The sequence below is a fragment of the Nymphalis io genome, chromosome 28, assembly GCF_905147045.1.
Source record: "Nymphalis io chromosome 28, ilAglIoxx1.1, whole genome shotgun sequence".
In the NCBI taxonomy this organism is placed as follows: domain Eukaryota; kingdom Metazoa; phylum Arthropoda; class Insecta; order Lepidoptera; family Nymphalidae; genus Nymphalis; species Nymphalis io.
The window spans coordinates 6295401-6317158 of NC_065915.1; the positions used below are offsets into that span (position 1 = coordinate 6295401).

General features: G+C 36.3%; 1 protein-coding gene across 1 annotated transcript; it reads left to right on the plus strand.

Annotated features, from left to right (window-relative positions):
* The first annotated feature begins 6069 nt into the window (after positions 1-6069).
* LOC126779188 (UBX domain-containing protein 4) lies at positions 6070-16052 on the plus strand. The gene is made up of 12 exons (XM_050503100.1): positions 6070-6303; positions 8164-8301; positions 8601-8726; positions 9484-9726; positions 10204-10361; positions 11219-11323; positions 11857-11952; positions 12582-12717; positions 12987-13114; positions 13588-13762; positions 14664-14953; positions 15614-16052. The coding sequence occupies exons 1-11, from the start codon at positions 6222-6224 to the stop codon at positions 14942-14944; spliced, it is 1668 nt and encodes a 555-aa protein (XP_050359057.1). The 5' UTR covers positions 6070-6221; the 3' UTR covers positions 14945-14953; positions 15614-16052.
* The last annotated feature ends 5706 nt before the right edge of the window (positions 16053-21758 follow it).

Consider the following 21758-nt stretch of genomic DNA (forward strand, 5'->3'; position numbering starts at 1 on the left):
TTAATTAGATTTATAAACATCTCAGAAGTTACAGGATACTAAAATTAACCAATAATAAAATTTATTGCTGGTGTATTTATTACATGTTTCGTATTAAAAAAAAAACTATTATTTAAGCATACGTACAATCTGACGGAATATATAAACTCAGTAGATATATTCATTATCTTTATACAATAGGTGACTGGATATAGCCAAATTGATTTAATTCGCGCTGCCGTTCGTGATTCGTGACGGATCGTCAATAGACTTCGAATTCCTCAAGAGCACTTCCTTATCATTTCCTGGTATCAGTCATAATATTTAGACAAATAGATCGTTAAATGTGTGCTTTACACTAATACCGATAGATGGCGTTAGTTGTTTTAGTTAGCATTCCTGAATCGCGCTGGCAAGATTTTTGGAACTAAATATATATACATGCACTTCATAGAATAGAGAAACTACTGACTTCTTGCCGTTTTTTCATGGTAGAAGTTGGAACTAGATTTCGAATCGATGGTAGCTTTTATATACATATTTATATATATACTTATATCATTCTTCTATACGTGTTTACGTCAGTAAATAAAACCTTAACGGCTGGATCGAAAGAAAAGACACTGTAATTGAATGGATTGCTTGGTTTAGATTTCACCTAATAGGTGGCGCTGAGATCGGATACCTGATTTTTTTTAAACAAAGATAAAACACTAAAAGGGCTTATAATTTAAAGAAAGTATATTTTGATTATATAAAAAATAACCGGAAGTGGAAACAATTAGATTAGTTAGGATTACAAAACAGAGACCTTAGTCCAGCGATGACTTGTTAAAAATAAAACAATGCCCGACCATAGACAACCGCCAAATTTCCAAACAAACGCTCAACAGGTACGATAATATCTAGAAAAAAAAAACAAAGATAAATCTACAGTAAGATTTAAAAGTAGATGCGTCAGTGTGTTGTAATTTTAAATTTCAAATAACTTTTAACTTAGCATGAGTATTTACTATTTCATTCATTTTAAATAAAACCACAATAATATAACACATGAAAATATTGAAAGCTTCGTGAAATAATTTTAAAAATGAGCGTATTTAGTTTCACTGTACGTATAAAATATCTTTGACTGCCTTGTTGGTCTAGTGGATTGATGTAAGGCCGCAGACCCGGAGTTCCTGGGTTCAATTCCCAGGTCGGGCCAGTAAAAAGTTATTGGAATTTTTTTTTAGAAAATTCAAAGTAGTCGCCCCGAGTCTGGAAGTGAGTACACTGCCTCGGAAAGCACGTAAAGCCGTTAGTCCTGCGCCTGAACTCTTTCCGGTCGTGTCGGATTGCCGTCCCGTAGGATTATGAGAGTTAGGGAATAGAGAGTGCACCTGTGTATGCGCACACACTTGTGCACTATAATATCTCCTGCGCAGTTGGCTAATCTCTCTTGAGATTGGCCGCCGTGGCCGAAATCGGTCTGGAGGACATTAAGTATAAAATACATAGACTATATATAATAATAATTCGATTCCTCGGTTGGTATTTTCAATGGAAATAAATAGAATGGTAGATTAGCAAATTATTTAACTTTCGTTGCGGAAGTGGATTCTCGGTGAGCCAGTAACTACAGGCACAAGGGGCATAACACTTTAGTTCCCAAGGTTGGTGGAGCATTGGCGATTTAAGGAATTCTTAATATTTTGTACAGTGCCAATATATACATGGCCGGTGGTGACCACTTACGATTAGGTGGTCCATTTGCCCGTTAGTCTAATATTTAATAATATATATATATATATTTCCTAAGGGAATATTTTTAAATACAAAGATTTTATTGCTTATATGTTCAACTATGAAAAAAAAATTACGATTTCAAATATTTATTTCAAACCGAAGCAAAGCCGGGTATATCGATAGTCAATAATAAAGTAGAAAGTGACAAAACAATATGTAAATATCATTATTTATTGATGCAACGTCATCAAACCAATTTGTTCTGGGCCCGCCATTTGCCTATTGGTTGAGGAACAGAAGTGCAATAGAGTTGATTAGAGTTACTTTTTTAAAATATCAAATGAACAAAGGACGAGTTTTATTCGGCCTAGATTATTCCCATGAGTAGACAGTCTTTAAAAACGAGATATACGCAGCATATATAAATTTTTAAAATACATGTACTCTGTAAGTAGTATTAATGTACGCATGCCTGTATTTAAATGATACATATGAAACCATTGCCTGCTAATTTTAACTTAACGAAACATAAAAAATAAAGCATGAAATTGATTTAAATGATTTAAATGTTTACCTAATTATATTTATTAAACTGACTAATATATATTAATTAAAGTAACCTTAACATAATCAGCAATTTTAATTAATAATTATAATAATACAAATAAAAATATAGATATTTTTATATGTGGGTAACGTTTTTTTTTTTAAATTAACAAAATGCTATAAATACACCTATCCTATAGTATGCCTATTACATATAAGCATATGCTTACAAATTAAAAAATAAAACATCGCTTCCACTGTTCCCTATTATCGATTTGCATTTTGAAATTGGAACGAGTCATAGACAATAATGATGGTATCTGTGGCCGTTTAGCATAGAACAAGGTATGGCTTTGCAATGGAGATCTTAGAACAGACAATCGGAGCCACGCCTGCGCTTACAAAAATTACTTCATGGAAAACTTCGATCGTATTAATATCAAAAGCAAACCCGGGAAAATAACTAAGTAGGTTTATATTTTATTTACTAAATGTTTCATTATATACAACATGAAATTCACGCTTGTCATGTTAAGTCTAAATTTAAAGCGGGTGAAACTGCGAAGAGCAGCTAGTTATATAATAATAATAATATTCGCCCGCAGCCTCGCCCGCGTTTAAGGTGATAACTATTAAATTTCATCAAAATCCAATGGTCTAGCCGTGAAAGCGTAGCAGATTGATAGAAACAGAGTTACTTTCGCAATTATTATATTAGTATAAGTAGGTTTTTTCAGTTAGACATAACATAAAAAAACCTCTTTATAAATTTTATATTTGCGAAGTTTTTTTATTCGTATATATTATATATAGTGGATTTATTTAATACTTATCATACTTAGTTATCTATATAAGTATGTAGTTACAAAAGAAAAGTAGTATATGTAGTATATCAGATGTTTGGTTTCCATAGTACGAGCTCTGCTTAGTTTGGGATCAGATCGCCGTGTGTGAATAATGTCCCGGGATATTATTATTATAGTTAAACTAAACTTAATAATAAGAATAATTCAATTAAACATGCTTTAAATTAAAATTTATTGTACAAAACAATTTTGCTTTATTGTTATGCAAACTTTCTATGTTCTTGAAGTAAGTAACTTTAATAATAAACAAAGCCCCGACAAACAGTTCAAAAATTAAAAATAATATTATAGTTATTATTAATAATGCTGTTATTAGTTTTATTACTATTATAAAACTATAATAGTAAAAAAAGAATATACAGTGACTTACTTAATAGACCTCTTCGAACAACGTTAATATTATTGTGACACGCTTATGACAAGTGTTGTACGATTTATTATGACGTCTTAGGATATAGTTTGTTAGCTGAACTCATATATTAATTCAAAATCGAGATCTACAGCCTTAAAGCTGTCGGAGAGAGAGATGTAAAAAGATAAAAATGAGAGTTGCTATTTAAAAAAAAAGTTACGCAACTAAAAATTAACTTATGAATTAGAAACATTGTAGTTGTTTTCAGGTTTGACAATGTATGTAACACTAACAGCCTCTCCCTTTTTGAGGAGAAGGTTTGGAGCTTATTCCACCACGCTGCTCCAATGCGGGTTGGTGTTTACTTTCCAATAGGTGGCCTTGCCTGTTCACCAATATATTTTTATAAAAAAAGCCTTTTGCTAATAAAAAGATATGTATGACAAAGGAATATGTACGTTCACAATAAAATTTTAATAAAAAAATTCTGTAACAGTCACAAAAGACATAACACCCTAGTTACCAAATATGGTGGTTCACTGGTGGTAGAGCTTTGTGCAAGCTCGTCTGGGTAGGTACCACCCACTCATCAGATATTCTACCGCAAAACAGCAGTACTTGGTATTGTTGTGTTCCGGTTTAAAGGGTGAGTGAACCAGTGTAATTACAGGCACAAGGGACATAACATCTTAGTAGGCGCATTGGTGATGTAAGCGATGGTTAACATTTCTTACAATGCCAATGTCTAAGGGCGTTTGGTGACCACTTACCATCAGGTGGCCCATATGCTCGTCCGCCTTCCTCTATAAAAAAAAATATGGTGGCGTATTAGCGATGTAAGTAATTAATATTTCTTCAGTGCTGATGTCTATGGGCGGTGGTGACTTACCATTAGATGGATATTTTTAACTTCACCTGTTTTATTACCGATTACATCTAGCAATAGTATTTTAAACTAATTATTGCATAAATTTTGTTTTCTATACAAATGAATTATACTACTATAATTTGCTTATTTAAAGCTTTATTTGACGGCCATATTGTTTTCCATATACTATTTAATTTTATGAATTTAAGTGTAACTTAATTTTCTTGTAGGTTATAATCAACAACAGCAGATAGCCCAGTTAGAACGCGTGAATCTTAACCAATGATCGCGGTTTCGAGCCCAGGCAAGCACCACTAAAGATTCATGTGCTTGATTTGTGTTAAATCCCACATGACTATCCACCAATCTGTAGCCTATTCTAACCACAAGAGTAAACCCAAATAAACAACTTTGACACCGTATTGACGCAATATCTAGATGTTTAATAATCTATGATATTCACTATGGATTTGCAAAAAAATGGCGTTTTCAATGTCCGCGAAGTTGTAGTCGGAACTTCGAATGATAAATTAATGTAGTTATAACTAGTTAAGTGGACTATTGTTGTATAATTGTATTATAAATAAAGGTAAATTAATCAAGAACTGTTTATATTGCGTTATACAGCAGGAAATATTAGCAAATCGCATGGAATATGTAAATCTAAGGTTTGTTTACCTTTACTTTTCTCCGATTGGAATAGGGTATACATTGAAGCAGCGCGGTAGAATGAACTCTAAGCCTTTTAATCAAAAGGAGAGGAATCCTTCACCCAGCAGTGGAACAGTCACAGGCCGTTACTTTACTTCTTTATTTTCTAATCGGTAGAAATATATATATTATCGGTATGATTTTAATCTAATGACTACAAAAAGGATAGAAAAAGTTAACTTGAACATGGTATAATACATAGTTTTTTTTTAATTTTGTATGTAAATAAAACGACGATTGTGTGGTGGCTATGTTTGTAATAGCATACCTAAGCAGTAGAATCGTTTTTTATAGCCGTGCATACAGAAAAAAGTATTTTATTCTTAGATGCACACTAACAAAACCATTTCTATATAAAAAATTAACTACACAACGAAAAACGAGTTCTATAGGTAATCCATAAAGCTTTCTAAGATTAACATTATATAATTAATACGTTTTAAACGTTAATTTTTTCCTTACCTTTTATAGAAATTATAAAATATACAAACATGAAAGTTGCAAAAGGACAAGCAAATGTTTACAAAAATTTTGAATTTTTGATATAAATATTCCTTAACTGGACAATTAGTATGAAATAATATTTTATTCGAATTGATTTTTTTTCTTAGAAGCAGTTAAAAAATTAGGATTTAGCTACTTACAACAAAATAATGCGTTTAATCCCATCGTTGCGTAAAGTACCTATTGTTTTAAAATTGTTTGAATATAGGTTGTCTAAAGTTACGTTTGTATTAAAACCAACGACATCTTGTGTTGAGCTATTATTAGTAGTTAGCAGAGCCATCTAGCGTCCAATAGAGTTTTTCAAGGTCACATGAAAATGTCATAGACAAATAATTTTATTAAAAATAATAAATCTAATTTAATGTTGATATATTAAATAATGTCAATTCACCGTATATAACAAAATTTATTTTATTTACCAAAGAAAATATCAGTTTTAAATATTGTAATTTAAGATATTTGATCACTGATCTCATTTATGATCATTTGATAAGAGAATTTTAAAAATAAACACGTCAGTTCTATCAATTTGTCAAAATTCGTTGTGTCATGTCATGCTAATATTTTCGTAGCAGTGAGCAATTGAAAAATTTACCAAAAAAATAGTAAACTGAGTGCGTACAGCTTACTTTGGACCTGAAATAGTGGAATAGGGTCATCCAAAATGCATTGGTACGGCGGAAGTATGGCCGAAGCGGTCACACTTTCGAAACAGAGAAATGCAATTTTCGTGGTTTTTGTAGAAGGTAATGTACAAATAACAAAACATAATTTAAATTCATTTCGTTAAATTTATATATTTTAAACAAAGCAACAAAAAAATACTTATAACGTCATGTATTCGTCATAGTAACAAATATGGCTTATAAGATTATCGTCAATATTTCAAATTACTTTTACACAAATTATAAAACCCTGATCTTCAATGACGCGGACAAACTTAATTTAGACAAATCATTTTTAGATATTTTTTAATCTATTTTCATAAAGACAAACATCAATAAGTAAAGACTTATAATAATAAAAATTACTGTTATTTTATTACGTTTTAAAACAGTAATTATGTTTTAAAAAAAGTTTTTCACTAAAATATTCCTTTTTAAACCAAACATTTGTGTAAATTTGTTCAATAAGTTAAACTTTGCTAATTATTCACACTCATGAGATTCATGATTAATTTCAGTAGTCTCCAGTTATAGAAATCATGAACAACATATATATAATATATGTTGTTATGTATGTATGTATGTTATGTTAGCCTATAGTTAATGTTATTATTTAATACATTTATATTAATATTATAAAGTTAAAGAATTGTTTTTTTAATCAACTGTTCTCAATCAGTCTTATATGTATTACATTGCCATTTATATTGAGATACCCAAGTGGCAAAGGGAAGTATCGGCTTTATCATACGAGACACCTTATTATCTATCATTAGAAGTATTTAACATTTATATGAAACTCTAGAATATCTAGGGACTCTTATTATATTCATGATTTCTTACTGTTTTATATAACAATATATTGTTTAGTGATTATATAATCTCTTAAAGACTTGACCAATTCGAGTCATATTTACGCAATAAATAGATTTTGTTGAGACAATTCTTCATAGTATTGCTAAGGTAGGTGCTAGATGGCGCTGTGTTATTTACTAGTCTATATTTTATAGAATGAAATGACTCATATTCTTAATAAATTTTGGCTTGATGCCAAAGTTGAAAATATATAATTTTAGTGAAACCACCATTAAAATCATCTAGCTTAAAATATATTATAGCATATATAGTTACTAACATAATATATTATACAGATTTTGATAAGTTATTAATAACAATTGTGTGACTAACATTATATAGTGACAATAATCCCTCATACTTCAACTTGAATAAGATATATTTTAATTTTAATTTAGTATGTAAATAAAACAGTGCATGTGTTGTGAGACCATCTTTTTAATCAATTATGTAAGCAGTAAAATCTTTATTTAGAGATATGCACATTAATGAAACCGAAAAACCCAATAACTTTTTATTGGCTCGACTTGGGAATTGAACTCCGGACACCAAGCCACTAGACCAACGAGGCAGTCAAATAATGTCCTCCAGATCGATTTTGGGCACGGTCGAGATCGAAGGTCGAATTTCTCTCGAGATTTGCCATCTACGCAGGAGATATTATAGTGCACAAGTGTGTGCGCAAACACAGGTGTACTCTCTATTCCCTAACTCTCATAATCCGATGGGACGGCAAACGGACAGGACTGGAAAGAGTTCAGGCGCAGGACCAATGGCTTTACGTGCTTTCCGAGGCACAGGAGTGTACACACTTCCAACTTCCTGACTCCGGCTGCTACTAAGAATTTTCTGACAGAAAAACCCAATAACTTTTTATTGGCCTGACCTGGGAATTGAACCTAGCACCTCCGAGTCTGCGGCCTTACATCAAGCATTATGATGCAGTCAGACAGTAAATAAGTTATTGTAAATAATGATTTTTTAAACAATGCAGTAATTATATTATGATTAATTAATTGTAATTAATTTAAGTGGATTCCCAGCAATAATGAACTTTGATTTACTTAAATAAAATAATGTTTACAGGTGACAATGATCTATCCAAGGAGCTGGCCTCGACTATAGATGACAGTGTTGTTTTGAAACGCCTCGGTGACCCAAATAATTTTCTTGCTGTGAAACTTAAAAGCGGTTCAGAGAACTACACATTCTTTGCTCAAATCTGTATCCTTTATGAATTTAGCTTATGAGGTTTTAGATGTGAACAGAAGTTTCTGTTTCCATTAGCCAAAAGTAATAGCGATATGTTGGAAAATATACAGGAGTTTGCATGTTTCGAGCATTTTCTATTCGACAATTATTACCAACATTTTTTTTTATTGATAACATTAAAGTTCGTGGCTATGGTTACCGAATAGAAAAAAAAGTCTGATTTGTCTTTGCCTATTTACATGTGAATTTTATCCACACTAATTTACCCTTTACAAAGCCTTGTATACTTTATATCCTTAACTCAACATCAGACCAGTTTGTACCGGTCCCATCACTATTCTTCATCGGAAGGAACGGTACTCCACTAGAAGTTGTATGCGCTGGTATTGAGCCACAAAATCTAGCGACGAGAATTGATCGTATTTTACAAGAACACAGTAAGTGAACATTATTAGTATATTTCCATCAGACTTATGTAGGAATTTTCATGCTGCTAACATCACACTACCTGATGAGTGAGCCACTCATCATAAAACAGGAACATTTCAATATTAGCTGGTCAGTAGAGTATAAAGTAAAGTAACAGCCTGTGAATGTCCCACTGCTGGGCTAAGCCCTCCTCTCCATTTTTGAGTAGAAGATTTGTAGCTGATTTCACCACACTGCTCAAATGCGAATTGGTGGAATACACATGTGGCAGAATTTCAGTAAAATTAGGCACATGCAGGTTTCCTCATAATGTTTTCCTTCACCGTCGAGCACGAGATGAATTATATAAATACAAATTAAGCACATGAGAATTCAGTGGTGCTTGCCCGGGTTTGAATCCACGAACATCGATTAAGATTCACCCGTTCTAACCACTAGGCCATCTCGGCTAGTGAAGTGTACCAAGAATCTCTTTGTCCTGCTGGTCAATGTATTTACACATCCCTCCAACTATAAGCGAAGGGATGGGATTCTTAGGATGCAATATACTCACCGTCATGGTACGACACCTTATCGCTTACGCATATAACTATGACCACTTTAGCCGTACACCATTAGGCTTGGCCTGCACAAAGGTACCAACTTGTTTCAATCAACTAAGATACCAGTTGACCAATGCTGATCTTACATCCTTTCCATTACTTCTATTTGATCATAAATAAAATAATCACACCAAATATATTCAATTCACATTGAAATTTTCAGGAAAAGACCAAACAAGTTCTCCAGTTCAACCGTCAACGTCAACCAGCAATATCAAAGACCAGACCGTGAATTTCCTCCAAACCGAAGCAAGTGTAACAAAGGCACAAGCTTCACCGGATTCAGAACAAGTCCATAGTGCTTCTGGTGCCCCGAAAAGTCCAGTGGCTTCACCAAGTGCTCCAGATACTATTCCAAAGAGTCCAGAATCACCTAAAAACACTGCTCCGTTAGATAATGAACCAGGTCAATATATATATTTTTTATAGAATAGGTAGGTGGATGAGCGTATGGGCCACCTGATGGTATGTGGTCACCAACACCCATAGACATTGACAATGTAAGAAATGTTAACCATCGCTTGCATCACCAATGCACAACCAACCTCCAGAACTAAGATATGACTGGGACTGTTATGTCCCTTGTGTCTGTAATTACACTGGGTCTTTTATACTTCAAACCGGAAAACAATTATACCAAGTACTGTTGTTTTTCGGTAGAATATCTGATGAGTAAGTGGTACCTACCCAGACAAGTTTGCACAAAGTCCTACCACCAGTAAAATGTATGTATTTTCATTGTTTAGGTTTTAATATATATTGACACCTGCTGATTCATGAGTGTTCACCGCCCATAGGGAACTAAGTTGTTATGTCCCTTGTGCCTAGGAAGCCATACCACTAAGCGACACACTTGTCAAAATTAATAAAATGTACCTTTCAGAAATATCCGGTCCGGCAGCTAAGATAGCGAAGACAGAGCACAACGAAGCGACCAAGTCAGGCGTGGAGTACGAAGTGGTCTGTGAAGGAGACGTCTGCGTCAGGCGTCCTAAGGCGGGCCTGCCTGGACCTAGCAGCAGCAGTCAGCCAGCGAAGGAGGTACGCCACTTTTATATTATAAACTGGTGTTCGCTCGCATGTTAGGTACCTTGGACACCGGCGAGCCCCACATACACCCCCCACTGTTCGCGTTTGGGAAACGCGTAAGAGCGAGGCCCCATTAGTGCGTTGCGCTGCGTTGCATTTTGTTGCGTCGTCGCAGTGTCGTCGCTGCGTTATTTTCCATATATTTTTTATAACATGCCCCATTAGACCATTGCGTCGTCGCGCGCGACGTTTTAACGGACCGACGGACAAGAGACGAAGCGGGAGGGAAGGTGATGCGCTGCGTTGTCGGAGCTGAAAACTGACCATCACTATTTCTTAATGATATCAAAGGAGATATCCAGAATCTTCTATGATTTCTACGTTTATTTCGGCGGTGGCGTAATAAAAGCAACAAAAGAACACGTTTGTCATCTATCCATGGGCAGAACTGAGACGCAACTGCGAAGGCGTGCGTACCCTCTTGCGTTGCGAGGGCGCAGCGTCAACGCAACGCAGATGTGGCATACAATGCGTTGTTCCGTTGCGACAACGCGATGCAACGCAACGGATTAATGGGGCTTCGCCCTAACGTGTTTTTCCCGCGTTAAAAAAAGGGACTATATATATATATGCCATAATTATTGAAAGGTTTGTGAATGTCCCATTTTCTGATATAATTGCGATTCGTTATCTAATGAAATGGATTGGATGAAATTCTATCCACCAACCGCGCGAAAGAGAAAATATTCCAAGTGAAAAAAAATGTTTTTGCTCAGTGGTGGAACATTTACAGGCTTGATTATGCAATGGGATAAATTTTTTTCAAGATAATTTATGATTAAATAACTTAAAATGATAAAATATTTCAGGAACCAGCGCCAGCTGAAAGCGCAGCCAGCATAGAAGAAAAGATGGAGAAGGCTAAGGAATTAATAGAGATAAGGAGGAGGGAGAAGGCTGATAAAGAAAAGGAGGTAAATGAAATCTTTGAAGATACCTGCTTGAATTTTACTGAGCCTATTTTTTTTTAAAGGAGTGTTCACTTGCTTCTATTAATTAATCTTGTTAATCAATTAATGCTAACACAAACACTCTTAAAACAAACTTAATTTTATTTTTGTCCCTCTGTTTATCCGGGGTAATCTTCTAAATTGATAAAATATACAAGTGCCAAATAACTTTATATATGTATATAGTATTATATATTATATTATAAGGTGTATTACCAAGGTACTGTCTAGTTTTTACTTTATCATAAGTGGTTATCGTAAGTGGTGGTGGTGGTATCATGGTGGAATCAATCAAATGATTCTTGTAATACTGTCCCCTTTCTAATATCCCCTTAGGATACTGTCGTCCTGACCCCTGACACAAGTTTTACGCTTAATTGGAGGGGTAAATAGGAATAATAGTATTTCCATAAAAGGATCATAAAACAAATTTAATGAATATTAGATGATGTTTGTTTTGAAAGAATTGTTTAAATAAATTCATTTTTTTATTACAGTTGGAGAAAGAGAAGGAATTAGAACGAAGGACAATGGGACAAGGGGTTGCTGAATTGAAGAGGTGGCAAGCGGAGCAGGAGTTGAAACAAATTCAGGTATAATTTGATATTGTACTTTAATATCCGGATTTGAGAAGGAAAAGAGAGTGCACCTGTGTTTAGCTTATTTGGTGGTAGGGCTTTGTGCAAGCTCGTCTGGGTAGGTATCACCCACTCATCAGATATTCTACCGCAAAACAGCAATACTTGATATTGTTGTGTTCCGGTTTGAAGGGTGAGTGAGCCAGTGTAATTACAGGCACAAGGGACATAAAATCTTAGTTCCCAAGGTTGGTGGCGCATTGTCTATAAGCGATGGTTGACATTTCTTAGAATGCCAATGTCTAAGGGCGTTTGGTGACCACTTACCATCAGGTGGCCCATATGCTCGTCCACCTTCCTATTCTATAAAAAAAAAAAAAAAATGAGCCAGCGTAACTACAGGCACAAGGGACATAACGTCTTCGTCTCCAAGCGGTGGCGCATTCCTGATGTAGGAGATGGGTAATGTTTCTTACGACTGCGACTTTTATCGCTAGGCGAATCGTAAACCATTGCGCTTTTGAAGTTAAGGCTACCCAGCGAAAGTGTATCATAAATTCTATAATAATGTGTATATATATATATATATATATATATATATATATATATACTTATATGTTACATAGATTGGTTTTATATTTTAGGAGGAGAGAAAACGTGAAAAAATGGAAAATAATTTGGCGAGGCAGCGAATTTTGGAGCAAATAGCGCAGGATCGCGCTGAGAGGAAGGCTCGCGAGCAACCCCCACCCGCGCCAGCAACAGTCAACCAGCCCACCGGTTAGAATTCGTTAACCTGTCAATCACATTATTATAAGTATAATTATGAACAGTCTGTAAGTTCTCCGTGAGATATTTCGTCTCATTTTAACGAGAGGTTAAAAGGTCATTTCTCTTGTGGCCTTGAATTTGATTGAATTTTAATCTAAACATGCTATTTATCCTTAAAATAACCGTCATCGAGTACGAGGTTAACTTTAAACAAATGAATTATTCAAAAGTAACAAATGAGCAAGTGTTTGTCTCATAAAGCCCCCCCCTCCCCCCAGTGGTGGGTGACACGTCGGGGCGCGCGCGCGTGCAGTTCAAGTTGCCGGACGGCGGCGCGCACACGGCGCACTTCGACGCGGCCGACACGCTGGCCGACCTGCAGCGCTACGTGGCCGACAACCTGCACGTGAGTACCAACACGCCTTTATTGTACTTTTAAAATTTTGCACGTGTTTTAACGGTTAGGTAGTTATTCTTAAAAATTATCTTGGAATAATTAATGTGGGCTACATTACACTACAGTGTGGGTACAGAGGCTGCTGAAAATTTAGTACCAGGATCGATCGATTATAGCCGGTACTATAACTGTTACTGAGGTTTGCCAATCTTACCTGTAGTAGACGGATAGCGAAATTGATAATGTATTCTGTATTAAAAATGTAATATTTTCATTGTTATAAATTGTTCTATTAAATGACTCGTTCAATTTTAGTTCCGTATTAAAAGGCGTAACTAAAGTTTTTTTTCCAATTCATAAGTAAAAACGAAAGTTTGGACAACAACACTGAGCTAGAAGCCGAATAGAGGAAAACCATTGCCTTATTAAAGGAGATTATTTAAAAAAAATAAACGATTACGTAAACCCATCGGTCTCGACAGCTGTCGGCGTCGTCGTTCTCGCTGTGGACGGCGTTCCCGCGCCGCGAGCTGACGGATGGCGGCGCCAGCCTGCGCGCGCTGCAGCTCGCGCCCTCCGCCGCGCTGCTCGTGCTGCCGCGCGGGGCCGCCGCGCTCGCGCCCGCGCCCGCGCCCGCGCCCTTCGCCGCGCTGCTCGGTGAGCGCGCACCGCACCGCCCCACCCCGCACCGCACCACACCGCACCGCCCCGCACCACACCACACTACACCACAACACACCACACTACACTACACCACACCACACTACACCACACCACACCACACCACACCACACCACACCACACCACACCACACCACACCACACCACACCACACCACACCACACCACACCACACCACACCACACCACACCACACCACACCACATCACACCACACCACACCACACCACACTACACTACACCACAACACACCACACTGCACCGCACCACAACACACCACACTGCACCGCACCACAACACACCACAACACACCACACCAAACCACACCACACCACACCACACCACACCACACTACATCACACCGCACCGCACCGCACCGTACCGCACCGCGCCGCACTGCACCGCACCGCACCGCACCGCACCGCACCACACCACACCACACCACACCACACCACACTACAACGCATCGCACGCACCATACCACCTACATGCACACTACATTATTATGTTACATAAATAATATTAGCAATATTTTTTCATATACTATTGTAGACACAAATCTGAACCTGAAGTTATACATACTATTGTGCAGATGCTTTGAAATCACAAAATGGCAAAACATAAATAAATATATGTAGTATTAGTATAATTTTATTATTATTGTCTGGTAATTTGTTAATTTATCTTGATTTTATTTTTATGTAGATTATTTGTGATCATTTAATAGTTTTGTTTTCTCGTTACACTGTTCTATTTTTGTACTACATATTTTTAAGAAGTAAATTTGATAGTTTTTGTCCGGAAATTAATGTTTATTGAATGTGATTCTATACTATTTGTTTTCCTAATAAAAATAAAATAACAATAAAAAATTGTTCTAGCATTCATCACCCAGATCTTCACATCGCTGGTGGTCGACCCCACCTACCAGATATACAACTGGATCCACAGCCGCTTCTTCGCTGCGCCCCCGACCAATCCCACGGAACCCACTACACCCAGGCCCACCAGTCCGACCACTCCCACTAGTCCCACCGGCCCAGCCAACCCTTCCACCCTCCCCGGTCTGAGGCGAAGGGGCAACATCCACAGGCTAACGGGCGACAGGTCTGGTGATGATGAAAATAACACCTGGAATGGTAACTCAACACAGCAGATGTAATTATTCGTGGTAAGTACAAATTATATTTGCTTGGTTTTAAGGCCACACCACTCTACATACTCTACCTCCAAACAGAAATCCTTAGTATTATTTGAAGGATCAGTGAGCCAATGTAACTACCAACACAAGAGACAAAACATCTTAGTCCCCAAGGTTGGTTGAGCATTGACGATGCAAGGGTTAGTTAAAAAAAAAAATCTTGCAGTTCTAAATTTCTCTACTTATTTGAAATAAAAAACAAAAAACCAAACGCCCATCGATCGATCGAGATTTTTTTTTTTGTAATGCTAACTAAGAAAACTACTAGACCAGCATACATAAAAATTATACGAGCAGATGTAGCGCGTTTCGGTGAAAGTTTATAGTATAATATTATTATACAACTAACTGCACTTCGCAGTCGCTTAGAAGCGCTTGAAGCGTAAATTTCATGTTATTATTAATTTTATAATATTAACTTTAAAACGCATCCACGGGGGTGGAACAATCACGTTTAACGCAGAGGAAACGTACAAAGCAGCTATCCTTACTAATATTATAAATGGAAAAGTGAGTTTGTTTGTTAGTTTGTTACGCTTTCACGACGAAAGAGACATTGGTTACGAAAATCCCTTCCCCCCCCCCCCCCAACTATTTATGCAATTAATGACATATTTTTTCTTCTTACAGGTAATCCAGCGTGTCCATTAAAAAATGGTTTCATATACAAATAAAAATATGATAGATAATCACATATGTTCGTTAAATATCGCTAGGCAATTAAAAATATATGCTGTAAAATTAATTTATAAATTTTATATAATCTGTGTAATTAAAATACATTTAGATAGTCTAAATGAATGTTGCCTTCTATCTAAACAATAATTTACCGACTAGGATTTTCGATTATATTTTTTTATTATCTATATATTATTTTAAAAAAGGTTGTAATGGCAATAATTTATTTCCTATCTGATTTTTTTTTACTGGCAATTGTATATTTTATAATATTTGTTATTGTGATATATATATTTTAATTGATGAATGTAAAATTACAGCATTTATTTAAGTATTTTCTTTGCTCCTGGTTTAATAGTTTAGGTTTTAATTTTGACGTATTTATGGAAAATATAGTAATTCGTACGGAGAATGTTTTTTTTTTTTAAATAACCATATTGCTTATTTCTCTTCATCCTTATACGATTTTTTTTCACTGTGAGTTAAAATTAAGTTCATGGAAGACATAAGTAGATGAACGGGTTAGGTCGCTTCACGGTAGCATGCGCAAGCGATCCCATGGCGCACCTCGTTAAGACGAAAAAGGTACCGCTGTTTTTTTAGTCGGCGCATTGGACATCGGCGAGCCCCACATACGACTGCTCCCGTGGGGGAAACGGATAATGCGTTTTTACAGCGTTAAAAAAGGAAAGGGTCACATTTGGACTTGGCGGTATTGTGTTCTGGCAAGCTCATCTGTGTTAGTACCACACTCATCAGATATTCTATAGCGAAACCGGAGTACTTAGTATTGTTGTGTTCCGGTTTGGAAGGTAAGTAAATCGCCTATCTAAACTATCTACATAAGAGATTAAGGAGATTTATAAATATTTCATATAAATACTACGTTTACTTTTTTCTCATGTTTAATTGATTTGGTTATAATTTATAAATAAGTATGTCGTATAATTTTCCTGTTAAGTGGTAACTGTCTTTAATATATTTAGGATGGCAACATCGTTTTTTTTTTTAAAAAAAAAGGACGTAATAAATAGTGTTGTAACCGTTTACGGGTGATATAATAAATTGCTGCCGTGTTAGATATTCGGTTTTTTAATTATAATCAATATATTTAAAAATAATAATATTTTTTAGTTCCAAAGGTCAGCAGTGCAGTGGTAGTGACTTACATTCAGGTGGCTAATATGGCAGTCTGCCGATCTATTGAAAACAATTGATTTAAATAAAAATGGTAATAGTGACCATTTAACATCAAGTTACTATTCCGCTGCTATTATAATGAAGCCGAAGACAATGAAACAGTGTACTTGGTTATTACAATTTCTCTTTACGCTTTGATTAATAGAGCTTAAATTCAAAATTGATACTGTTTGGGTTACCCAGTGAGACCTACTTATGCGTCACGGTAGCATGCAAAAGCGACCCCGTGGTTCTCCTCGTTAAGACCGAAAGGGTACCGATGATCTCGTCGGCTTGGACTCCGGCGAGCCCCACATCCACCCCCACTGTTCCCGTGGAGGAAACGCGTAACGAGTTTTTCCAACGTTAAGTGTGTACTACTTATACGCCAAGCCTTATTAAGTACTCACAAAAATAAATAGCTATATCGTAATGTAAAAGGCAACTAGCGTATTGTTGTTTACCGATTGAAACGGTGATTAGGCCAGTGTAACTACAGGCACAAGTGACAACATCTTAGATCCCAAGGTTTGTGGCACATTGGCGAATTAAGGATGTAACTGTTAATATTTTTTACGATGCCATTGTCTATGGGCAGTGAAAACTTACCATCAGGTAGCACATATTCCGGCCACATACTAATTAAAAAGAACCCAATTGTGAAATATCAGACAGTGGCGACATTGGATTTAACCTATATATAATAATAATATCCTGGGACATTACTCACACACGGCCATCTGATCCCAAATTAAGCTTGTACAGAGCTTGTACTATGGAAACCAGACAACTGATACTATATACACTACTTTTCTTTTGTAAAAACATACTTATATAGATAATCACACCCAGACTCAAGACAAACAGACAAAATACCACTCATCACGAGATCTCTTAAACTATGCGCCCGATTGACTTGAAGCAGTTACTCCTTCCCCGACGTAGACGCTCACTGAGAACGGACAGTACGCAAATTCTATCAAAAATACATTTCTCTTCTTTTGTACTCGCGTGAAGCCGGAACGATTATGTAATTAATAATAATACAATTTAAAGGATACACACATCAAAATACACAAAAAAAGGACATGAAAATTCAGTGGTGCTCACCTGGATTGGAACCCGGTATCATCGTTTAAGATATCTATTCACTGAGCCATCTCTTGCGAGCATTCGTTAGTGAAAATAAAATAACCATTTACAATTAAAATTCATTCGAACTTTTTCCTGTTTTGAAGTGAAATAGTGCTTGTCGGCGTTTGCTTTCACTAAACTAAGTAGAATTGAGTCACGCTGGAGTTATGATCTTATGATATAATGGCGCATCCACACATGCCGACATAAAAAACAGCGTAGGTTTGCCACAGTATTGCTTTAATTAATCTGGTGGTAGTAGGTAAATAGATTGTATAATAATATAAGAATAAGTATATATATATAGATTTTGATCAAATAAAGATTAAAATATACCTTGAAATACTGTTTATAATAATTCAGTTATTTAAATGAAATAAACATAGATATAATATATGATATTTTATAATATATTATATCCATTATGAAGACTTTTTATATAGTACCCTATACAAACAGACAGACAAAAATAAAACAATGATTGTGTTGGTTCTGTTATTTCGCAAATAACCATATTAAATGTCACTTCACTTTTATTTATTTGTATGTATAGATAAATAAACGAGAAGTAAAGAGACGTAAGTTGTACTTATCTAAAGAAAAAATAACAACGAATACAAGGAAGTATAAATAGTTAACAAAAATTCCTTGCAAACAATATCTGTTTCAATCTCGTCTGAAACCTGAAGTATTATGATGCGTGTATTCTTGAAATGTTATAATTATTACGGTCAATGTCACATATCACTTTCTGACATTCCACTGCGGTTATCCGCGCTGAAAGAAGTACAAAAAAAGATATTCACGCCCAGAATCATCGGCTTTACGTGCAATCCGAGGCATGTTAATATAAACTCCAAATTACTGGTCTGCTGCTGAGATTTATTGACATATATATCCAAAATTATACTTGATCGAAACGGGTTTGAACCCGGGATTTTAGGATCGGTACTGAACGCTAATCACTAAAACGGTACACAATATATCACAACAAATTAATGAAGTAACTAAAGCGTGACTTCCTACAAGTCGCTTTCACTTGTTATGACTGATAACACACGTGCTGTTTTGCACGAAAGATGGTATGTATAATGCGTTAATGAACGTATTTATTTTGTTTATGTAAGGCAATTAGAAATAAACATGAAAAATCTATATCCTTTCTTGGAGTTCAAGCTTACTTCGTACCAAATTTTACCAAAATCGGTTTAGTGGTCTCGCCGTGAAAGCGGAACATACAGACATACTTTCGCATTTATAATATTAGTATATAGCCTATTCCAACCACAAAAGAAATAAACCAAAATAAACAATTTTGACACCGACACCATTGGTCGAGATCTTGAATAATCTATGATATTCACTATGGATTTGCGAAAAAATGGCGTATTCAATGTCCACAGAGTTGTAATCGGAACTTCGAAAGTTAAATTAATGCGGTTATAAATAGTTAAGTGGAATTGTGTTGTATTATAAATAAAGGTAAATTAATCAAGAACAATTTAAAGTGCGGAATACAGCTGAACAATTAGAAAGTCGCATTCAATTTGTAAATCTAAGGCTTGTTTACCTTTATTCCTACTCCGATTAGAATATGGTATAGGTTCCTTTTCACGGTAGCATGCGAAAGCGATCCCGTGGCGCTCCTCGTTAAGACGGAAAGGGTACCGCTGGTTTTTTACTGGGTATTCCGATGTTCGGGGCGCACTCGGCGCCTTGGACACCGGCGAGCCCCACATACCCACCCCCCTAATAAACAACTTTGACCTTTTATTGATATCTCATCATTGGTCGAGATTTTAAATAATAATTTATAGTATTAATTTGGATGTCGTGAAAAAAATGTGTTTATCCGAAGAAATTGTTATCGGAGCTTTGAAAGTAAAATTAAAGTGGATATAAGTTAATTAAAAGTAATAGTCTTTTGTTTTTTTATAAAGATAATCAAGGAGATGGCCCAGTAGCTTATCATACTTCACTTCGGGTCACCAAATATACCTTACTTAGGATAGTAAAATCAATAATACAATGCGTCTATTTACTGGCCGTGCTGCTGAACGACTGATATAAATTTTAAAATTATTTAAAACATATAATGATAATATCCTCGGACGTTATTCACACACGGCCATTTAATTCCAAACTAAGCAGAGCTTGTACTATGGAAACCAGACAACTAATACTATATATACTTTTCTTTTGTAAATACATACTTATATAGACAGGTTCATGCACACAAATATCTGTCCTGGGTGGGAATCGAACCCATAACCTTCGGCGTGAAAAGCAAGTATCTACCAACAACGCCAACCGGCTCGTCAAAGATGAGACAATAAAGCCATATGACCAGGAATACATATTCGGTTGGTTGGTTTTTTAAATTCTGCCAACAACCACGCCACGCCTACCGGCCCAAATATATTGATATAAATGTTGTTCCAAATATGGAATGTTATTAATTACATAAGTCAATGTGCAAATTATGTAAATCTTAATTGAAGATTAATGGTTCAAACTCGGCAAGCACCACTGAGTTTTCATATGTTTAATTTGTGTTTATAATTCATGTCGTGCTCGGTGATGAAGAAAAACGTCGTGAGGAAACCTACATGTGTCGTATGAAATTTTACTAAATTTTTACACACCAACCTGCATCGCAGCGTTGAGGAATAGGCTCCAACTCTTCTCCTCAATAGAAGAGGAGTTTTTAGCTCAGCAGAGGGACAGTAGATTTACACGGGGTTTGCATAAATACTGATTAATTAATTAATTTAAATAACGTTGACCATTTTGTTTATTTATTTTTTTTTTTTTTTTTTTTATATCGCCGGGAGGGCAAATGACTCTACTCCACCTGATGGTAAGTGGTAGTAGAGTCCAAACGCGACTACGGCCAGTACAGACGGGAAAAACGTTCTGCACTAGCCACCTTCGCCTTGCCGGCCCGCAAGATGCCTCTTCACGCCTCGTTTGAAGGAACCCGGGTTGTAAGAGGAGGGAAATACGTGAGCTGGTAAGGAATTCCATTTTTTGGAAGTGCGACAAAGAAAGGAGTTGCCAAATTTCTTTGTTCGCGATGGAATTGATGTCACAGTTAGGCGGTGACATCGAGAACCAGCTCGCGTGGACTTAAGAAGGAAGGGGGAAGCAGGAATTAGAGAGAATAATTCCTCAGAGCACTCGCCGTGATACAGTCGATAGAAAGCGCTCAGTGCTGCTATCTCACGACGCAATTGTAAAGGTTCAAGGGTGTTTGTGACCTTTACGTCGCCAATAATGCGTACGGCACGTCGCTGCAACCGGTCCAAGGCCTCAAGTAGGTACTTAGCGGAGCCATACCAAAGGTGCGAGCAATATTCCACGCAAGACCGTACCTGTGTTTTGTACAGCAGGCACAGTTGTTGTGGCGTGAAAAAGCGCCGCACCTTGTTCAGAACTCCGAGTTTCCGTGAAGCTGTTTTTATAACAGCCTCGATGTAATCCCTTGGACTAAGGTCGCAGCGAACGTCAATCCCCAGCATGGCGATTTTGCTTTGCATCACCAGCGGAGTACCACAGAGGGAGGGAAGAGGGGAAAATGTTGACTTTTTCGCCGTGAGAGCGCATACCTGTGTTTTCTTGGCATTAAACTCAACAAGATTATCAGAGCCCCATTTGGCGATGAGATCTAACGTCCTATCGAGTTCAATGACAAGATTCTCCCGCCTCTCCTCAGTTTCCGCCCGCCCAGCCACTGCGCGTCCGTGGTATCCACCATGCACTGTACTATCATCTGCATAGCAAT

Coding starts and splice junctions, on each gene's coding strand:
- LOC126779188 (XM_050503100.1), top strand. CDS start 6,222: ATGCATTGGTACGGCGGAAGTATGGCCGAAGCGGTCACACTTTCGAAA. Junction 12,718..12,986: donor AACAGTCAACCAGCCCACCG/GTTAGAATTCGT, acceptor CCCTCCCCCCAG/TGGTGGGTGACACGTCGGGG. Junction 13,115..13,587: donor ACGTGGCCGACAACCTGCAC/GTGAGTACCAAC, acceptor CGGTCTCGACAG/CTGTCGGCGTCGTCGTTCTC.